Source organism: Grus americana, chromosome 18 (genome assembly GCF_028858705.1).
Source record: "Grus americana isolate bGruAme1 chromosome 18, bGruAme1.mat, whole genome shotgun sequence".
Classification (NCBI taxonomy): domain Eukaryota; kingdom Metazoa; phylum Chordata; class Aves; order Gruiformes; family Gruidae; genus Grus; species Grus americana.
The window spans coordinates 8,035,633-8,056,928 of NC_072869.1; the positions used below are offsets into that span (position 1 = coordinate 8,035,633).

At 48.7% G+C, this 21,296-nt stretch overlaps 3 protein-coding genes across 4 annotated transcripts; 1 reads left to right on the top strand and 2 right to left on the bottom strand.

The window, feature by feature from the left end:
• Nucleotides 1–1,299: 1,299 nt before the first annotated feature.
• Nucleotides 1,300–11,749, bottom strand: KCTD2 (potassium channel tetramerization domain containing 2). Of its 2 annotated transcripts, XR_008579828.1 has the most exons (7): nt 11,362–11,749; nt 9,932–10,040; nt 9,255–9,346; nt 8,442–8,537; nt 5,402–5,527; nt 4,640–4,810; nt 1,300–2,564 (listed from the first exon to the last, which is right to left on the bottom strand). XR_008579828.1 is itself a non-coding variant. In XM_054847096.1 (6 exons), exons 1-6 carry the CDS (start codon nt 11,650–11,652, stop codon nt 4,781–4,783), a joined length of 744 nt encoding a protein of 247 aa, XP_054703071.1. In that variant the 5' UTR covers nt 11,653–11,748; the 3' UTR covers nt 1,300–4,780. The 2 variants fall into 2 exon arrangements, 1 of the variants encoding a protein (XP_054703071.1); XM_054847096.1 differs by having other exon boundaries at nt 1,300–4,810; nt 11,362–11,748.
• A 19-nt stretch (nt 11,750–11,768) lies between these two features.
• Nucleotides 11,769–14,762, top strand: ATP5PD (ATP synthase peripheral stalk subunit d). Its single transcript, XM_054847102.1, has 6 exons — nt 11,769–11,876; nt 12,225–12,355; nt 13,041–13,137; nt 13,948–14,019; nt 14,360–14,422; nt 14,559–14,762. The coding sequence occupies exons 2-6, from the start codon at nt 12,234–12,236 to the stop codon at nt 14,688–14,690; spliced, it is 486 nt and encodes a 161-aa protein (XP_054703077.1). The 5' UTR covers nt 11,769–11,876; nt 12,225–12,233; the 3' UTR covers nt 14,691–14,762.
• A 1,049-nt stretch (nt 14,763–15,811) lies between these two features.
• Nucleotides 15,812–19,732, bottom strand: LOC129214830 (5-hydroxytryptamine receptor 3A-like). Its single transcript, XM_054847073.1, has 9 exons — nt 19,687–19,732; nt 19,353–19,513; nt 18,805–18,849; nt 18,599–18,708; nt 17,766–17,932; nt 16,921–17,084; nt 16,553–16,763; nt 16,203–16,322; nt 15,812–16,056 (listed from the first exon to the last, which is right to left on the bottom strand). Exons 1-9 carry the CDS (start codon nt 19,730–19,732, stop codon nt 15,812–15,814), a joined length of 1,269 nt encoding a protein of 422 aa, XP_054703048.1.
• Nucleotides 19,733–21,296: the final 1,564 nt, after the last annotated feature.

Consider the following 21,296-nt stretch of genomic DNA (forward strand, 5'->3'; position numbering starts at 1 on the left):
CGGCACTGGAGCGTGGCTTTGCTTTGGGCAAGTTTGCTGGCAGTCCAGACCTGCGGTCAGGTCTGGCGTGGAGATACGGGGATGGGTCGAGGAGATTTTAAACGCACCATGTTACATCAGCCCCTGCTACGTGGTGACGGCTCAGCCATGGTTTCTGCCTGCCCTGTGGGGGGAAGAGTCTCATCCTCTTCCGTCACGTTGGTGTTAAACCCTGTTTGGGGATGTGCCAACCCCCTCCCTGCTCCGTTGCTTTGCGGCTGCTCTCGCGGTGGGGATGAGGTGCAGGCAGGCAGCGTGCCTGCAGGGCAGCCTTCAGAGCAGCTGTAGCAGTCGGCAGCCACTTGTAGTCAAAAGTAAGACTAAATTAATCCAAGCTTTCCCATTCCTCACTTGCATCTTTGCTCCTCCTCCTTTTCCCCACGTTGGACCTGAATTGTCAATGTTATCCAACTTTCAGCATCCCCAAAGCTCGAACATCTGGTTTGCCTCTTTGCCTCCCTGCTGCTTGTCCATCTGTTGGTACCTCTGTGTTTTGAGCACTTCTGAGTTGCTCTGTCAACTGGAAAGAAACTAAATCTCGGCTAGTCCACCAGTCTCGCTGAAGACAAACACAGGGAAGGCTGGCAGCTTTTGGGGTGGAGGTAATAGAGCGATTATTTAAAACCCCCTCCAGGGGTTCCAGGCTAATGCCACACACCCAGGGCAGTCTCTCGCAGGCTCAGAACACCGGGGGAAGCTAGCTTTAAGAAACTCCACTTATTTTTCTCAAGCTCATTCCATTTGTCTTGGTGATGGCAAGAACCTTGTACCTTTGGCCTTGCGTGGGAAGCAGGGAGCTGTTTGCCAGCTTCTGCAGATGTTCAGCAGATGTTTGTGACAGAGGAAGGGGCAAAGCTGTCTGGAAGGGTCAGACCTTTCTGCCATGTGTGCTGGTCCAAAGTAGGGGTTTAGCAAATGAAAGTTGACAAAAAAATCCCCTTCCTTTCTTAGCTACTCATGTTTAATGCTTGCGTTAACATTCTACTTGCTTGCAGTTGTCAGTGGAAACAGTAAAGATAAATGTGGAAGTTTAGATTCTTTGTGTAACAGAAAATCAGAAACATGCTTCAGTTTGCCTTTTTCTCTGTACGTAACCAAGGACGACTCCAAAATCTAATTATATACTCATCTTGGCAAATCATTGTTATAAATGAATTGGAGTCAGGAGGAGGTACCCAATTTTCACATTTCTTTCCTCATAATGCAGTATTTGTGTGGTAAGGTACCAAACAGATGCCGAGAAAGCAGCAGGCTGCAGACTTTGTTCGAACTTTTCAAACCCAATTCAGAATCTTTATTGAAAAAAAAAAAAAAATCACAGCATCTCAACTGTTATTCAAACACATTTAATAAACAAAGAGAAACAGTAGCAAAGGGCACTGACACATGACAAACTGTACAAAACCTCCGGGTTTGCAGGCAAAACCCGAGGGGAGGAGCCCACGGCCCAGCTGCAGGACTGGGGAGCTGCTCCGTCCCATCGCCCTGCAGCCAACCATGCCCCCTTTGCCTCAGCCCACTCAGTCACCCCTGAGAAAAATTTTTAAAAATGTGCAGAAACAAAGACACTTTAAGAGGTTATTTCCAGTCTTGCCATAATGGAACAATTTAGGCCACTGGGAAAGTTTAAAAAAAAACCCAAAGTGTCATACTCTCCGTTCCCAGGATTAATGATTTAAAGTGAACCTACCCAAGAGGCACGAGCACCCTCGGCTATCCAGTGGATCTACCCTTGCTCACCTACCCTACTCACCACAACATGCTACCTTTTTTAGAGTGAATGGGACAAATTTTGTTGTTAATTCAGTGCTAGTTTTGATATAGTTGTGACTGAGTGAAAGGCAATGGAAGGAAAAGCCCTGTCTTGAGCACAGAAGGGATGCAACTGGTGCATAATGCTGAGATCAGCCTTGGTCTCAGGGTGAAGGTGACAATAGCACAGTCAGGAAAGGAGAAATCCTCCTCTGGGAATGTACCTGCTCTGGATGGACTGCATGCCTGGTCCTAAATATTGCCCAAGAACTCAAGTGTCCAGTACCAATGATTGGTTTTCTACCATAAACCTGTTCTGTTGAACGTAAAGACCCTGCAATCAAACCCAAAGAGTCTTCAGTCCCCTGGCACGTCCTCACTGCAGAGAGCAGCACGGAGGGGAAAACCAAGATGCAACTTGGATAGTCTTCCTTGTGCATGTGAGTTCAATAGCTGTTCTACTCAACCGGTAACGGTGGGTTTTAGGCTCTCTGTGGTTCAGAGGGAAGAGTGATGACATCACTCTTGCATCAGGCAATCCTCCGGTGGGCTTCACCACATACGGCATTTTTGGTGATACAAAAAAAGCAACGAGGTATCGTTTTTATCTACTTGAGCTGTACTGGAAGTCTCCCTTTGCAACAAGCGTTGCTGTGAGCTCTGTGGTTCCAACAGCAAGGTGCTCGGCTGGCATCAACGTGACAAAGCAGCTCCACCAGTTCCTGTTGCCTTTAGTTTGATATTTCTTGACCAGTTCCCAGAAACTCCCTCCTCTGAGGAAGGGAAAGAAGACAAGTGAGAGTGTTAAAGGGCTTTTTAGGCTGCTAACTTGTATACATGTGTTTCTCGATTTCTTAGCTGCGAGCACAGACAGATGATGACTGAGGCTACAAGATACTGACAGAGGAGAGATATCTATACACATCACAGTGTTATTTAGGTCCAGCCAAGGCAGACTGTCTAATCACACCAATTCCATCTCACCGTGTTATAAACAGGGAAGAAGAAGAGCTGGGTTCTTCAGCGTGATGGCAAGCCAGCTGCGTTTCAACAGCCCACAACTGACACAATGTGAATTCAAAGACATTTGGCACAGTCTGTTGTTACCAGGATTAAACTAGCACAGATAATTAACCAGTCTTTCTTGAGAACGAGGCAAAGCCTCCACCAGAGGAGGTACGCTGGCAAAGCAGGGTGGGAGAGGACAGGCAAGAGTACGTACAGGAGAACTGGAGAGAGGCAGGGAGTGCAGCAGTGTCGCTCAGTCTTTGCTGCACGGTTTGTTTGCTGAACTGGTTGATGGACCGTCGGTAACGTTCTGCTACTGCAAGGCCCTGTCAGCAACAAGTGATAAGACGGGAAATCTGCCTAATTCTATCTCAAAACTTTAAGGAGACCACAGGTAGCTGAATTCCTCCAGAAAGAAGCCCACCTCCTCAGTTCAGGTGAGGAATTTTCTGATACCTTAGAGAAATATCTGCTCTGAGCTTGTCAATGTCTGAATTCCAGCATCTCTGAAGCTTTGCATTTAATGTCAGTTTGGGACTTGACTCAAAAAGACCCAAGTGCCTGGACACCTGGGCTACAAAGAACAAAGCCAGGATGAAAGGGAAAAAACATGCAGCAAATTCCTAAGAAATTCCATTTACCAAACTAGGAGGGACACACCCTTGGTTAGGGATGGCACAGAGGGGAACCAGTGACTGCAGTTTGGCTAAGATTAGAATTCGAGAGAGGCACAAACGAACATTTTGCACATCCATCCAAGGCATTCCAAAAAAAAAAAAAAAAAAGTCACAGAAGTCAACACATCACTTTGGACAAGAAACATTACAACAGTTTGGCAACTTTTCACCAAACCCCCCCACCCCAACTCTGTGATGCCCCTCTGTAATTTGAGGTGATCTCTTAAAGGTGGGGACATGAGGGGGCTGCAGATAAATCACTGCAGGTAAATAGGGAATCTCCTCCGCAAGGGATCTCATGGGTTAAAACAAACCTACTTGCTTGCTACAGTACGAAAAATTCTGCCTGAAGTCCTCCCTTGGTGGGAGGGAAGGAGACAGAGAGCCCACGCTGCTGGAGACAAACAAGGCAAAGCTGAACTTGGCAGCAACGAGTCCCTAACCTTGTGACTTTGCACCAGGCTAAGATATGGCCGTGGCAGGGTACTGGAGGGGAAGATGTCACCACTCTTCCTCAGTAGGTAACTGTAAAGGACACTATCACTCTATCGCTATTCTGGGTGAACACAGGTCTCTCTGTTTATGCATGCAAAGTAATGGGCTTTGGAAAATGCCAGGAGCCCGTATGTAATAGTGTTAACAGTGAGACCCACGTTAGGTGTACGCACAACTCCGCTCCCCTTAGTATCTGAACTCAGCTCTTGGGAACTGAACAAGGAACAAATACAAAGCAAGAATAAAAAAAGGTTGCGTGGTTTTTTTGTTTTTTTTTTTTTACAAGTGGTTGTTTTGTCCCTCCTTTTAAAGCCCTGTTCTGATCTGGGGGGGGCTGGCTGGTCAGGAGGGGGAGCACAGAAAGGTCCCTCCGCTTTTCTGAGTGGCACACCTGGGTGCAAGAAATGGCACAGCTCAAATACTGATCTTCCCACCCACGCCAGCCTGTGGAAAATGGGACTGATGACACGGGCCTGTGGACCTGAGCAACCTTCACAAAGGCTCCGACTGGGAATCCGGCCCAGCCGTTGTCTGAAAAATTCAATACAGCGCTGGCCAAGAAAATAAAACAAATACTTATGGAAAGGACTATCCAACTGGAAGAGTCTTTTCCTTCCTTGGTTTCCAGGGTAAGAGGGAAGCCTTTGGTTATGACCAGAATTATTCACCATTGGCAGGACAGGCTCGGCTTTGCTTTGCATTAGCTTGGTTACTGTACAAGGGCAAGGTTGCACTGCGGAGAGACGCTCTGCCCAGCTAGACTGCCCTTCTGACATCTGGGAGCTTTAACGGCGGAGCACACACTTGAATTACATCCGGGATCCTCGCTCTTGAAGAATCTGAAAAAGAAGAGAGCTTCTATAAATACCTTGGACAAGTTTAGCTGCAAAAGTTCATCTTCAGAGTCTTTTTGCAGAGACAGGAAAGTGGCCTAACGTGAGAGTAGCTTGCTGGCTTTTATGCTACCGTAACAAATGACGGGCTGGCTAAAGCTGACTGAGCTCCTTTTCTAGAAATCCTGCTCAGTTGCCTGCCAGGAGGTAAGAATGTTGCCTTTTGTGGCTATCCTGGGGAAAAAAAAAAAAAAGAGCTGATTGAAAGAGGGGGAAAAAAAAGCTTGTTTCTCCCTGCGATATCCTTCAACCACAAAATGCAATCAATCTCAACAGTCCTTGCTATGCTGTCCTCCTTTTTCAAGTCTATCTCTTTCCTCCAATTTTTTTGTCTTAATTTGAAACGTACAAAGAGCCTTAGCTCTTGTCCTGCAGTAAAACAGGAAATCTTTCAAGAGAGGAAGATCACACATACAGGAGGAAGTAGGAAAGCTGGTAGACAGAACGGCTACTACAAATTATGGATCCGCTAGCGTAAGAAGGGCTTTTTCTTTGCATAGGGGAATTCAAGTCAATACATCTGAGCAGATGCCTTACCTTTGCCTTCTCGCTGGGCTCCTTGACAATGCCATTGGTAGAATTGTTGAGCTCCCTGGACACAACACAGAGGAATTCTGCCTGGTCTTCGTTTCCGTAGTTATAGGAAGATCCAATGCTGATTAACTGTGCAACAAGAGACAGCCAAGGTAACTATCAGTAAGTCCTGACTTTTGCTTTACTCCTACAATTGCTCAGTGAGGTATGACTGCCCGGTGAGGCCTGTTCTGCACCTGAAGTGCGTCCCTGCAGCCTCCTGGGTCACAGGCTTTGCCGTGTGTGAGGCAGGGACGCAGCCGAGCTCCAGAGCCCTCTACTGGCACCTGAGCCCCGGGAAGAAATTCCAGCCTGAAACGGTAACGCTGAACACAACAATTACCAATTACCGAGGGCAGAAAAAGGAAAACCATGCCAGATTTTGCAGTATATAATATTCAGCTAATTCAGATATGGGACAGGCAATGCAGACTTCCCGGTCCAGACTACACTGAACTCTGCTCTCAACTTGCCTTTTCACTTTGATGTGTAAAAACCGGAAAGGCAATTCTTTACCACAGGCAGATGTTAGATTAACTAGAGGACATGTGGCAAACTGGCACCATTCTTTATGTAGATGCTGTCAAGACAGAGTTTGATATCTGTATAAATGGGATTATAGTCTATTACTGTTGTGATGAGGGGTCTGGACTCGAGCCAAGAAATCCCATCTGTCTCATTTATCACTATTACATTAAAAGGACATCCTGGAGTACAGAGCTAATTTGTCATTTACAACTCAGTTCTGCTTTCCAGACAATAAATCTAAGTAATCTGTAGAAAGCAATGTGAATCTTCTCAACTGTGTATATCTAGGAAACTTTAATATGCAGCGTGCACCCTAACTTCCATGTCCTAATAGCTTTAGAAGAGACAGCTCCATATTTGAATATGAGACAGATGCAGCCACCAGCCTTCCCGGACAGATGACAATATGGTTACAGTGCAGCTGCAGAAAGACTTGGGGACTGTTGTACCGACAGACCTCCAGTACGGCTTTAAATAAGTTTTGATATTCGTGCTGAGGGCAAAAGGTAAGACACAGGATAAAAAAGGCTTGGGTTTTTTTTCTCTTTTTGCTTCCCTGCTCCCTGCCTTGACTGTTTAGGCTCTTGGATATTTCAATACCACACACCACTATTTACTCAACAAAGTATCTTTTGATGAAGATAGCAATTTTCCAGACTGCTGAACTGTAGGTGGACAGGAGAATGAATTTGTTTAAAATACCAGATTTCTATTTCATCGTTAATTTAAGGAGGATTGAATGGTACAAGGCAGAGGACCTGACAGGCCACATTCTCCTCAGAGAACCCAAGCCTGCCAGACAATAAGGCTGCAACAGCTTTTACCACTTCTGGATTTCCTGCAAGTTTCTGAACACTCTTTTGGATGTTACAAAATGACTGGATCCAAGGAGCCCACAAAGGGAACGTCTGCTCTGTTCAATCCCTGGCACCTGGGCTAAGATTTAGCAACAGGCTCTCTTTGCCCTCAATATGTAGATCTGTTGCCATCTTTCCTAATGTGTCTCAGCATCCCAAGTGGTGTGATTTGGGGGAGGGTGGAAGCCATGCTGGGTTGCACATCTGGGAAGAGACCTTGGCAATAGGCTGCAGCTACAATGTGCCTCCCAAAGGGCCCGTTTCAGCATGGGACGCATCCCGTGCTGCACCACCGCTCTGGGACCCAGCCTGGACCATCTCACAGCTGGAGAGAGGCTGTACTGCTGTGTGAGGTCTAGTCCCAACCAAAGCATCGTGTCTGTCTGTCCTGTTTAGGCTGGCTGCCCTTGGGGGCATTTGAGCTGAATGCAAGTCCCCGGGGAGGGCAAGAACAGTTGATGGTGGGAGTGTGCTGGAGTGGGATCTGCAGGAAATTTTCCTGGTGCTTGCAGTGTACGGGAAGAAGGAGGCTGGCAGGGATCTCGGTGGTTTGTGCAAAGATTGTGGTTGGCAGAGGGAGGGAACAGAAAGGGAATGCGCTAGCATTTGCTTGGAACCAGTATCTTGACCCTATCATTACAGATTTGAAAAGCAAGACTAGGAAAGATGTAAGCATGCAGATTCCTGTGTAGGCACTGCCTACAGCCTTTTGGTTTTGGGGGTGTGTATGCATATGTGTGACAGGCAACACCTGTTAAGTAAATTTTCAGACAGCAAAACCTGGTTGTTGCATTTCCATAAAGCAGCCAGTGGCTCTTGGTCACAAGATTTCACTACTGGCTTACGGGGGGCAAGAGGGTTTTTTTGCTGCCTCTCCACTACGCAGTAGGAGTTTTCAGCCATTACAGAACAGGTATATATGAACAAGTGATGCGAAGTGCTGTTGCCAATCCTATGCCTCGCTTTGTGTCAGCACATTTCCCACAACGTCCACTTGTACTGAAGCTGGACTAACTGGCAAGACAGCAGAGCTGTAATCCACAGAGCCTATTCTGCAGTTTCTTAATATGGTGTTAACATGCAGGCCAGCTGGTTTCCAGTTCTCTGTCCTCCTAAGAGGCCTGTAGCTAATTCCAGAAACCAAATCTGGAACCAATGCCATATGTGACTTCAGTGACACCTAGCCCTGAAACTGGCTGCGTTACAAAGGACTCTGCAGGAAGCGTATTTCTCATGTCACTCAGCGCGTCTTTAGCAAATGCAGGAGTCATGGCTTTCAGCTTCCAGAAAAGTTGTGCTGTGTTCCTTCATAGCTCTATTAATTTTCCTGGATAAAACACTTGTACTGGGGCCTGGTATATGCGATGAAATGCAGAAGGGAAGAATTGCTCTCGGATTTGACAAGGATACAAGAAGTCCCAAGAGAAAAATGAAATCTCTTTTGGCAGTCTGAGTGAATTCTGCCTTTCCCTGTTGGTTATTCTACACAAGCGGGCTGCTGCTCGGTTCAGACTGCTTCTTCAGAAGAGCCGAGCAGTGTGAAGTGTAATTCAATAGCAAACTCTGCTTATTGCATCTGCAGCTTTCAAAGGGATTCTGCCATTCTTTGGTAACGGTACCTGTTCGAATTTCCACCCATCAGACATAGTGGACACCATCTGTGTGAGCTCTTCCTCTTGGCACTGCAGGACTCTGTACACATGCTTCACAGGTCCCTAAAGCATGGAGAATAAAAATAAGTGTGAGTTTAGTAATTATTATACTAGTAGCAAGCTAGGAAATTAATTAGCCTCTCGTGGGGGTCTCCTGCTCTATCATCTTGTTATCTGAGGAAGTCTGAGCCTCACAGACCTTCTGAGGTTTCATCCTTCTGACCACCCAACCAATTCTAAAACCGGTACATATGGTTGGCACACTTCTCTTAAAAGCCTTCTAGTCCTCTGAGGGCCAGTGAAAGCAAAAAAACTTCTTTGGCTTTCAAAGCCATTTACCGCTTTTTGAATTTGTCTTCTAAAACTGAATCTACTGGGTTTGTTAGTATCAGCTGAGCAGCAATAGGAAAAATTGCCACAGAGAGAGATATAAACGGAAGAGAATGGTTTAGAGAAGGAAGAGTTTGAACTATTCTTTACGTACCAAAGCAGCATGTTTTGCTTTGTAACTACCTCTTTGCTCCTGGCCCCTCTTGTTTAACTGTTTGTTGTCTTTCCCTGCAGTGCTGACAAGATGACTTGGTGGTCTGTGCTTATAAAACCATAATGGATACTCTTTCCTAGCTGTGCCCTGCATCTGCCTACATCCCTCATTTCCCCCTGTTAAAGATGACTACCAAACCAAAGAACTGCTACAAGTGTCTACAACAGCCACATGCCGCCTCCTGCTACGCTACAGAAAATGACCAACTTCATAATGCAAATGTTCCTGTGCATTACTTGAGAGGTTCTGTTCTCGTTGTCCCGTATCCGCTCCTTCACCAGCCGCACAAGAGATGCAATATTGTAAAACTCGGCTTCTTCCAGTACCCCTAGGAAAGGAACCGAAATCAGAGAGAAATTGTTACTTTGTACAGGCTAGAATGAAGATGATTCTGCTACAAGGATGTAACACCTGCTCCTGACTCCAAATCTATCCCAGATGTGAGAAAATCCCCAAATACTGAACAGACGGATCTTTAAGAAAGATTGTTCCCCTTTTCCCGGGATCATCAGAAACCTCGCGGTACAATCTCTATTTTGTTTGCGCAGCCCCGTTAGGGGAAAGTCACCAAAGCTGCCTGCTTGTGGAGAACTGCTGCCTGGGGAGGGAGAGAAGTTCTAACAGACCTTTTGCTCTGCTGACAGAAGCCTTTGAGCTAAGCAGAACAGCGCTGGGTTGTGTTGTAAGCTGCAGGCCTCTGCTTCCAGGAAGATACAGAACCTAACGATTTAATGCTCGTTGATGAGCAGCCTTCTGAGAAACTAATGGTACTAACAGCACTACTACAGCTTGCTCACACCCTTACACATCACCACGTCAGGAACCCCGTGCGCTCAGGGAAGTTTCTGATGATGGCACCCGGTTGCTGCTGTCAAACAGCGCTTGCTGTTCTCACCCTGTATTCTTCTCTTACCTTCTTCTGCGAGCTCCTTGTTTATGATGAGCTTCCCGTGTCGGAGGTAGTTCAGTATTGGACCAAAATACGTGGGGTCTCTATCGATGAGATACGCCCCTGTCTCATCCTATTGAGTGTGTACAGGAATGAAACAAGGATGGGTAAGTGGTACCAGGAAAAAAATAATTTCAGTTGAAAACAATAAATTGAACAGTTTCTCTTTGAGAACCTGGATTCATTTGCCTGTGAAAGGTGTACTAACAACTCCACGTTTAAATCAACATTTATTTTTTTTTCTCCCCAGTATCTGAACTCAGCTGCAAATGTTGCAGCTCAATAATGCCAGCAGATTCAAATGAAGCACTTCTACGAACAGAGTTTATATACCCGGAGAGAAAAGCAGGGCTTCACTATAATAATAAAACCCAAAAGCTGGCAGTTGTTTTCTGTCTAGATTTGTTTTCCAGACTAGTTTTACTAGGAGACTCTGGAGGAAACCGAATCTCCAGTTCTAGCTAACAGCATATGATAGTTTCAGTAGCTCTCTTTTTCTTCTTTCTACTACTGAAAATGCACATTGCAGTACACCAGCCGTGTCTCTAGTGCTGCAATAACTATTGTCATCAAATAACCAACAATTCACAACACAAAGCATCTCTTGAGCCAGACAGGAAGCGCTGACAAAGCCTGTCCAGAAGTCTGTCATATCACTCCCTTAAATCACTTTAAAGCAATGTTTGTCCTGCCAATCAGTCTGCTCTAAAGCAAGTAAAAACTGTGACAAACTGTTCTGAAATGTCATCTCCTCAAGTCATTGATGCTGGTGACTTCTATTTTGATCACAACCAGGATTTATCTTTTGATTAAACTCTGACAGAATGACAAGAGACCCGACTAATTCTCAGTCTGACCTACCCACAAAATATTTACAAAACCTTGTGCAGCAGATCCTACAGAAAACCTAAAATTACAACAGTAACTGTTTGCAAAATCCTTACGACAGACTGCAACAGCTTCAAAACTATCCACCTGCGTAAGGAACATGCACTGTGATCTTTTATGACGGCATCGGTGCCTGCAGCACCAGGGTGTTACAGAGTGGCAGACTCCCCCCGTTCTTGGGGACGCGACCAAATCTGTGGCCGTGTAACGGGACACGAGGGACGAAGACTTGGCGTCTGTCAGAGCGACGTGTGGCCCCGGGGACCGTGGCAGTGGGGCTGCCGTGGAGATCGGCCCATCCACACCGCAGGTCAGGGGCTGCTGGGGCTGTAAAGCAGCGTTGGGGGTGCTGGCCCTGGGGACACCGGCAGCCGGGGCTGTCACCCTGCCCGTACAGCAGGTCGGGGCGCTGCCCCCCGGTGACACCGGCTGCCGCGGGGGCTAAAGCGGCTCAGGGAGGGACGGTCGCGGTCCCGGGGTGGGGGGCGGCCCCGCCGCGGCCTCACCTTGTCGGAGCCGAGCTCGGGCCCGTCCTGGCAGCAGAGGCGGCACAGGAAGGACTTGGGCTCCCGGCACAGCGTCTGCCGGGTGCTCACGAAGTACGTGCCGCCCACGTTCAGGCGCACCCACTTGGAGGCGGCGGGCGGCCGGGCCGCGCCTGGTGGGGACAGCGCCCCGGCGGAACCCGCCGCCGCTCCGGCCGCACGGGGGCTGGGAGGCCCCGGCGCCCCCCCAGGGCCCGGACTGGGCGTGCGGCCCCGCGGCGGCCCCTCCGCTGCCGCCGCCAGCTCGGCCATGGCGCTACCGCTCAGCGCCTCCGCGCCGCCATCGCCGCCCGCCGCTCCGCCCCGCTCCGCCGCCGCTTCCGGTGCGCGATCCACTTCCGGGTCAGCAGCGGCAGTTACCGGGAAGGAGGGGAAAGACGCTTTCCGGTGGGGCCTCGCCCTGATTGGGCGGCGGGGGCGGGACTTCCGGCGCTGCTGGCGTCTGCGCCTGGGGACAGCGGTGGCGGTCAGTGAAGGTGAGAGCGGGGCCGGGGGAGGCCGGAAGGGGCCGGGAAGGGGTCGGGGGGGCGGCGAGCAGCCGGAGAACTGGGGAGGGGGATCCGGGATTCCCGGGGCTGGGGGAGGGACCAGGCCGGGGCGGGCCTGGGCGTTGCGAGGGGCGGCGGAGGGGGCGTGAGGCCGCGGCGGGGCCGGGCCGGGCTGGGCTGAGGAGCGGTGGTGCCCCGTGTTCCCGTCCCGTCCCAGCCTGCGCCCCTCGGTGCCGGCTTTCCCGGGCCGGAGCCGTCCTGCCCAGCCCCGCGGTTGCTGGGCCCTGCCCGCCCCCCCCAGCGTAGCCCGCCCGGTGTCCTCTCTCCTGGGCGCAGGCTGGAGGCATGGCGGGCCGCAGAGCTGCCATCAAGGCCATTGACTGGGCGGCCTTCGCCGAGAGGGTGCCCCCGAACCAGCGGGCCATGTTCAACGCCCTGAAGAGCCGCAGCGACGCACTGTCAGCCCGGTGAGTGTCTGCCCGGTTCCCGCCTGTTCAACCCCCCAGCTGAACCATTCAGCCTTTGCGGTTCCGGCTTGAGCTGGTGTCGGTAACTGTGGTCTTGCAGAAGTGTCCTGACAGGCGTTAAAGCAGGTCACCTTCAAGACAGCTGGTGGCTTTTTTTTGGTGAATCATCTTTATTTAGTCCTCCCTGGAATGAAACAATAGCTGCAATGTTAAAAAACACTTCTGTCAATGCAGTTTGCTTTTGCACATTCAAAATGTTTTGCAAGTTTTGTTATTCTATTAAATGCTGTACAAATTCTTGAGTCTTTTCAAATCCTTCAACATCCACTCCTTGATACAAATGCTGTTGGGTATTACAATTAATATTGCTGATTGCCTCTAGCTCAGTATTGTGAAAACTGCCTGATCCTTTCTTACAGGGCTGCACCAGAGGTGCTGTATAGTAGTTTGAAGTGGAGCAGGGCTGCAGGCTGAGCTCTTCTTGTCTGTATAGAAAAGTCTGTCTCAAGGGCAGAGAGATTTGAAGAAATGACTCATCGCTGCTTGTTAATCAGAGACTTGAAAATATTTAAACTAAACATAGCAAACTCTGTTGACACTCCGGAAAGTAGCTGTGGCAAAGAGCAACCGATAGCACAAGGTTACTTCTAGCGCTGGCCGTGACTGCTGTCCTCTGTCTCTTTAGGTTGGCCGCCCTGCCAGAGAAACCCCCGACCATCGACTGGGCTCACTACAAGGCTATTGTTGCTAAAGCTGGCATGGTGGATGAGTTTCAGAAGAAGGTCAGTCTCCTTGTCAGCTGGGTATTGCTCTTTGGAAGTTTAAACGGGGAAAATCTTTAGTGTTGAGAGAAAAGCACCAGAATTGGCAGAGGAGGTGGGTTTTGGCTGGCGGATGTCCCGGCTTTACATCCTGCGGTGTCGCTAACCTCGAGGAGGTTACTGTTGTGGTTTAGCCATCTTTCAGGAGGAAACCTGTGGCACTGCATGGCAAGAAAGTTGGTGAAAAAAACCTCCTGGCTACAGGAGTGGATTTGGGTAGTGCCTCTCCTGAAGCAAACGTTCAAAGTGTTTCTCTAACTCACTGAATGGAAGAAAGTGGCCAGCGTGGCTCTGCACACTGTGAAACGTGTAAAGCTAGTGGATGCCTGCAGGGGTTGCCATCCTCTCTAGAAGCAGGAGTTGGAAGGCACGAGCGAGGCTTTTGCACTTACTGACCTCACGTGGATCTGGGAACTTTGTCTTGGGGGAACTAAGTCTGTGATATGATAAGTCTTTGGCATTAGACTTCCTTGCTTCCTTACAGCGCTGTGCTTTGCTCCTTACAATGCTGTGATGGGTGTGTGTAGTATTGTGTGTCCTGGTGGCGGTATGCAGTACAGATTACTTTAAGCTCACAGGTGAGCAGTGCTGCTTGTGAAGGACACAGTCAAGCTGCCGTGACCAGTTTTAGAAAGCTCATTAATTTAGACGGCTGTGAGTGTATCCTAGGAAGAAAAGAGGGAATGCTTCCCTGCTGCAGGGAAAAATGACCTTGGTGTGAAGAATTATTTCAAGCAAACCGTATAAAAATTTTTCTCTTTTGATTTACAGTTCAGTGCACTAAAGGTTCCTGAGCCAGTGGATACACAAACTGCCAAAATTGATGCCCAAGAGCAGGAAGCTGTAAGTGTTTAAACTGTTCCTGAATGCCTGGGTTGCCTCTGACTTCTCTGAGGATGGGAAGGGGCGAGAGGGAAGGGATGTGCTGTATGTGCATCTGCACGGGCAGCCTGAGCTCGAGCATGGCTCTGGTCTTCGTACGCGTCTCTGGCTGTTGGCTAAGCAAGAGGATCTCTGAATGTGGAAGGGTTTGGCTGTTTGGGATTTGATCAAGATTCTGTCCACTTACCTAGTGTAATGATGATAAGTTTTAATGGCAAGTTAAAGCCTGGGGCTGCAGGTTTCTCTCTAGGTCACTGTCTTTATCATAACCGTGTTCCCCATGTCCTCTGCTTTCCTGCAGGCAAAGACCACTGCTGAATATGTGCAGGCTTCCAAAGCTCGTATTGCCCAGTACGAGCAACACGTAAGTCTGGACTTTGCTTAGTGAATATTCTCTTTAACCCAGCCTGGCACACACCTTGTTGTTACTCGTGTGTGTGCTTTGCTCTTTCTTGCTCACAAGTGAATTGTAACGTGTTTGTCTCTGCTCCCATTTCAAGCTTCAGAAGCTCAGAAGCATGATCCCCTTTGAACAGATGACACTTGAAGACTTACATGAAGCCTTCCCTGAAACCAAACTGGACAAGGAGAAATATCCCTACTGGCCCCACAAACCGATTGCTGATCTGTAAACTTGTCTGGAAGCAGTTTGTCTATCGACTGTCAGACTCAATGATCTTTTAAATAAAATGGTTTCCCTCCTGGCTGTGGCTTAGATCTTAGACACGAGGTTGCAAGGTTTTGAGACACATGGAACAATACAGTAACTTGCAAACAGCCTGGTTTTCCTGGATTTTGTTTTTTTTCCAGCTGTGAACTTGTTTTTGTAGCAAGGACCAAGATCCCAGCTAGACCGGTTGATAAAACTGAGTCCTGTTGCATCTTCTGTAATGCAAATAAATCATCTGTTCCTCTGTGTGACCCCATGGTGCAGGGAATGTAGTAGTTCTGCCATTGCGGGCAAATAGCTGTTTAGAAGTTGAACATGCGAAGCCTTTTGAGATGCTGGAGTGTATTTAGTAGTGATCTGTGATGCAATGGGAGATAACATCTTGGTAGTTCTACAGGCAGAGGTCTAGGGCTGTTTTCATTGGTGGTGATGGTTTAGGTGCAACCAATTGCGAAAGGAGTTGAAGGAGTATAGACGTGTTGAGATATATTAAAAAAAAAAACCAAAACAAAAAAAACCACAAACCCAACCCTGAAGTTACTTATTTTTTTAAAACATCCCAACTATCACCCGTTTACTCCTGGCGATCCTGTTACTCTCTCTGTCCTGGGTTTCTGAATGACATGGGTCTCACTGACACTCACAGAAACAATAGGACAAACGCTTCAGCCTTGTGTGGTTTTATTTAATTATTGGAGATGGAATTCTTCACCTTTCCCCAAAATGGAAACACCTCTATAAGAGAAGGGCATTACTCCCTTTTCTGTTGGTCACGTTTGTGGTAAGAAGTATAGACAGATAGAATGAAGGTATTACCCCCAGATTTCACAATTGTTTTATTCAGATGTCTTGCTAGCCCACAGAATACTTCAAGAACGTATGTAGTTCTACTGAACTACGGTACAAAACACTAAGCATGCAGATCTCCTGCCCTGAAGGTTTAGGGGTTTTTAGTTTTATTTTTATTTAGGCAACTGAAACAACTGCAACTCCATGAATCAAGCAGGAAAAAAATATTACAGTGGAGGGGTTAGAAGCAATACAGCAGAGAAAGACTGACCGAGTGCTGCACAGAGCTGCTCTCTAGCTGCTCCATTTTATAGAAACAATAGCGAAAAAAGCCAGGGACAGGAAGAAGTGACTGTAGAGAAGCACCTTCTCCAGAACTGGCAGAAACAGGTCCTGCTCCTGCAGTTGCCAACGGGGCTTGGCTGGCTGCCCTTTCTCCTGAGCCTTCTTGGGAAGGTTCAGCAGTTGGGTGCCTCCTTTGGCGAGGTGTTTCACGGTCTGGTTGTTCATGGCTCTCGGTGCCAGCTCGGCGTGCATGTCTGCAAAGAGCACGTGTCAGTATAGGGGATTGGTGGGTGGCTACCACCGCTGGTACAGGCTGGGAAACCCACCCTCGCTCAACGGAACCTGCAGTAAGGTGCAGGTAACCCGACCTGCTTGTTTAAGAGGTTATGGGTGGCGTTACCTTGCTGGAAGCTTCTGAGAACCTTGTCGAAGTGTAGGGATTTGTGCTGCTGGTGCAAGAGGAAGAAGGTGTCTAACACGGCCATGATCATAAGCAGGAAGGTGCCTAAGAAGAATACCACTGCAGAACAACACAAAAACCAAGAAAGCCCTTCATAATTGGCATCATTTTCTTGAATGTAATCCTGTCTGCTCTGCCTGGCGGGGAAGGGGGGAATTGCGGGGTCCAGCAAGCTGATAAAGCTTAGCTGTTCACGACTTCAGCGTTCATGAGCGTGTCCATAAACACCCAAAGATCTCCCTTAGAGCTGTGTAAAACCCAGTTAGTTTTTATGCAGTAAAGATGGGTACCTATTACGGGTGGTTTGTTGGAGGAAGTTGGAAGCATGTTGTTGAGAATCACAGCTAACATGGAGCTGCCAAGGATGATGGCAATCTGGAAATTGATTTTCTCCTCGAGAGAGCTGGGTCCAAACAACACCGCCATATCCAGCAGATACAGGGCGCATGTTGGGAGGATCAGGTTCAAAATATACAGAGTGGGTCGTCTCTCCATGGAAATCTGTTGAAGAAGATGGACGAAATTTAGGTGACCAGGAGATAACCTACTGTGTTGGGTTAATGCTTGTTCCCTAATGTAGAAAATTGTCTTGTTTCCTACTTTTTTTTTCCTTTTTGATGGCAAATCGGTGCAGTATAATACAAAAGTACTGCCATACCATGAAGGTGACCAGAGAAAATTCTCCGTTATCCAGCTCTTCTATGTATTCAATGATGCTCAGGTTGGTGAACTTCCATTCTCCATCAGTTAGGAAGTAACTGTGGCTGTCTTTCATCATCTCAGCTGGTGTCCGTCTCGTCTTCATGACAAGGTCTGTTACTGCTTGGGCAGGAGGGAGAGGAGGAGAGAAGTTGCAGAATTTAGGTATTTACTAGAGGTCAGTTATTTCCTCTCTCTTTCCCTCCCAACCAAGGGTGTGTGCAGGTGGGGAAAGGCAACGTTTCTCACACTGCTGGGGTTTCTTAGCACATCAGGGAGAAATTAAAAAGGTGGAGAGACTTGGCTGGACCTCTGGGAATGTGGATCAGAGGGGAAATCTCTGGTAAATTAGGACAGTTGTCCTTTGCACATGGGAACTTGGACAGTTTCGTGTCACCGCTGCTTATTTTTCAGCCCTTCCTGTTGGGATGAACTTTGACTGCAGTTTGGATCCCTGACACTGTCCTTAATTTCCTCTTGTTTCCATGGCTTTCAGGTATATTTAAAGATCAGCCCTGCAAAATCGTGTGTGAACAAGCAGCCTTGTTGCAGGAAACCCGCTAGTTGCTTGGTTTATAGAGACCAGTCCCAGAGGGCACTTGCCACAGAACATCCAGATGCTTCCAGAGATGTTGCTGGGAAACGTGCCAAAACAGAATGACTGTTTTAGCCCATTTTCCATGGTTTTACATGGCCTCAACCCTCCTAACCCTGTGTGAGCGTGTGGTGCTGCTAAGGGAGCCCAGGAGTTAGCCAGGGTCCAGCTCATCTCTTCCTCCTCCTGTGATAAAACTCAGCTCGTACCTGGGTAAAGAAATGAACCTATGCTCAAGTTGCACGTCTGGGTGTCAAAGGGAAACTTGAGGATCATCAAGCTGCATGTTAAGGTAACCTGGAAGGGCTGGGTGGAGTTGAAGCTGCCATTGTGCATGATGGCCATATAATCCAAGTGCGACTTCTGTCCGTTCACTCTGGAGGAAACAAAAGTGGAGAGCGACCGAGCTCCGAGACGCTGCAACGCTCCTCAGTCCCACAAAAGCCTGGGCTGTAAGCATCCTTTTGGGGAGGCTCTGTGCCATCACCCGCCCCCGGGATGTAGCAGTGAGGAGAGGAAACCTGGGGCTTGAAGAACGGTTGTGAGCGCCGCTGCACTAAGGTGTGTAGTAGCTCTGCACCTCCTAAGGAAGCTCCTTCCTCTCTCCTCTGCTTTCCGCTCTCACCTGGGGCAGGGGATGGTTGCGGGGTGCTGCAGAGCTCCGTCCCCCTCCTTCCCCCCTGCCGAAGAGCTAACGGCGGTGCCCATCCCTCTGTCAGACCCCAGCGCTCTGTCCTCTGGCTTACAACAAACTGCTTAAGGGTCATTTCATCCCGCGACATCGCTGGTCTCTGCTGCTTCCTCAGCTTTAACTACCGCCCGGATGGGCCGTTTCTGGAGATGTTACAGTATTACAGAGCCACAAAGTGCTTCGTATAAACTGCGGTCGCCATTAATCTAAATGATAAGGTTCTTGGTTACAGAGAGCTCATGGAAACAACTTTTAACCGTGTGAGTTTATCCCCTTTCCTACAATAATACCAACAGTTTGCAGCCATTGATTTCTCTTAAGCCAGTGGATAGAAATGAAAGGGGGACCTACCTCTCTAAAATGAAGATGGGGGGAGACCAATACGTATCCGTGGGCAGAATGATTTTGGAAATGTTACAGAAATCCTGCGGGTCCCAGGTTGCAAGGGTGTTTTTCCACTCCTGGGGGAAGAAGTTGCAGGAGAGAAATGAGCGCCGGGCTCAGCACCAGCCATCGTGCTGGGCATCACAGGAGAGAAACGCTCTCGAGGGACCTACCAGGTTCAACACGAAGTAAAAAGTGACCGTCTGGAGCTTTTCGACCTGGAGAAATAAAAAGCAAGATATTGAGCTGATTTTCTTAGGTACATCCAATGCAGAGCCCAGAAGCTCTCCCAGCACAGATTGCAGAAACTCAGCTCAGGAGGAGAGCTCAAGGATCTTGGTCCTACGGCTGAGGAGTGGGAGCATACGGTCCGATGGTTTGAAAAAAAAAAAAAATAGGTTATTGTTAACATTTGCATACCAGTGCCCTGCAAATGCATTGCTCAGTTCAGGCACCCCACAGGGTTGGTTTTAGAGCCTGCTATAAAGCAGGCTGCTTGTCTGAACCTGCCTCTGAACTTTTTCCTGGAAGTTGGTAGGAAAAAATACTCCAGAGCTGCTAAAAATGCTTTCGAACAGCAGAAAGCTGAAGATGTGGAAAGGGCTGATCCTCACCTCCTGGCCTTGCTGGCTCAGCCGTGCCTGGCAGAAGGCTCAGACCCCAATCTAGCAATCTCCCAGTTTTCTGTTATAAAGACTGGACAGGAGTTTTGGGTCCTTACCACAGAGAGAATAGCCACCAGCATAAAATCCATCTTCACTTCCAGAGGCTCCTTCAAATTTGTCTTGGGCAGTATGTGTGCGTGCAGCTTGCTGTGAGAGGAAATGTTCAGGTGCTCAACAACATCGTAGTAGGTGCAGACATACCCTGGAGCAGCCCCTGCTAGAAAAAGAAATTCCACTTGAATCGGAAAAGATCAGGCAAGATCTCAACGTGTGTGAGAAAGGAAAGGTATGGAGCTGTGGATATGAAAAACATCATTAATACAGGCAAATCCCTCCTCACATAGATAAGAACAGAATTCCTCAAAGCTTTTCTATCTCTCTTGAACTTACCTGTCCCAAGAGAAAAGGTGAGGATAGCTATAAAAGCTCGCTGCATCCTCTCCTGCTTCCAAATAAGGAGGCAAACGGTACTGTGTGTCTTATGAGCAGTTCCAGGACGCGTCATTTGTTATGTAGAAGTTGATTTGATATTTATTAATGAGGGATGGATATTTTGTAAACAGAAGCTAGACTTTTTATATATTTATTTGCATTGGTAGGAAGAATTTGCTAATGGTTTGATGCACTCAGCTGGCTCTTGGGAGCAGCCTTTAGTTGTGGTAAGGGAAAAATAAGGTCATTAAAAAAAAAATCCAACAATTTGAGGGAGAGGAAAAGAAAGGGCCCATCTCCACAAGAAAAAGGCGAGGAGCCAGAGCCACTCAGAAACAAATCTTGTCTCATTTACAGGGCTGAGAGTCTGCTGCAACCCCAATGAAATGGAACAGGAATTGGTGCTTGTGCAATGTGAGGGGTGCCGGGGAGGCGGAGGAGAGGCTGCTCTCCTTCGAGCCCGGTTCTGCTCCATAGCAGCCCAGGCTGTGGGGCGTTAGGGCATGTCGCCATTTCCCAAAGCACTGAACCTTTCATGCACCCACTGATTTTATGTTTGTACCTCCTTGCTGATCTCCTGTGCTCTCAAGGAGCTGCTCCAAGTCTTTATGGTTAAGCTGAAAGGCTCAGAGACTTTTTTTTTTTTGCATCTCTGCCTGTCTTTCCCTCACCCGCCCTCCTCTCCATCCCTGCCTATTTTTCCTGCTGTGATTGCAGCGATACCTTCCGGAGCTCAAAGTGACAGTTCCCTTGTGGGGGAGCAGCTCCAATTCATGTGTGCTTGGAAAGTCCCATCCCTCTAGGACATCGTAGATGGCACCTTGTTACTGTGACCTCTGGATGTATCTGAAAGGTTTGAAACCCATGTGATAGGGTTTGAACCGACATAAGGGGCACGAGGAGAAGCAGGGGTGACCTCTGTGCTGGGACTTGAGGGCTGTGTTGGATGTAGGAGCTTATGCTGATGGATGACAGTGTCACTAGAGGTGGACCAACGCTGAGCCCCCGGAATGGTGCTAGAGGTGACTTGGCCTCCAGCAATCCCTTACGTCTGTCAGCAGCCCGTGGGACGTTGTACTCACAGATGTGAGTACACAGGAGCTGCAAATCTGTCCTGTTGCTCTGCAAACTTTTGGTACGCCCCATGTCCTGTTGCGGTAAGGTCCTCGGCTCCACTGCACGCTCTGCACAACATCCCTCCTGCAGCAGCTCGCTGCAGGGGACAGAGGAGGGAGGGAAGCCACACCGGTGTGGCACTTGCAAGGCTGGGTGAGGTGATGGGGTGACTTGGATGCTCGGCGAGAGCCCATACGGAGCTGCTGCCTCTCCCCAGCAAAGCACCCAAGCCCTGGCTGCAGGACTGTCCCCCGGCTCCAGCGCAGCAATGGCAGCCGGCAAGTCCCACCCTTGATTTCCCCACGGCCTGGCTGTGGAAACAGATAGTCCTTTCCCGGCCGTGTCTTCTGGCATCCCACCGTGCCCCCAGCACCCGGGGTGCTCCAGCGCTGGTGTCCCGGCAGCGCAGCCTCTGCCCGGGGGCTCTGGTGGGACGCGGGGGGTGGGAGCGA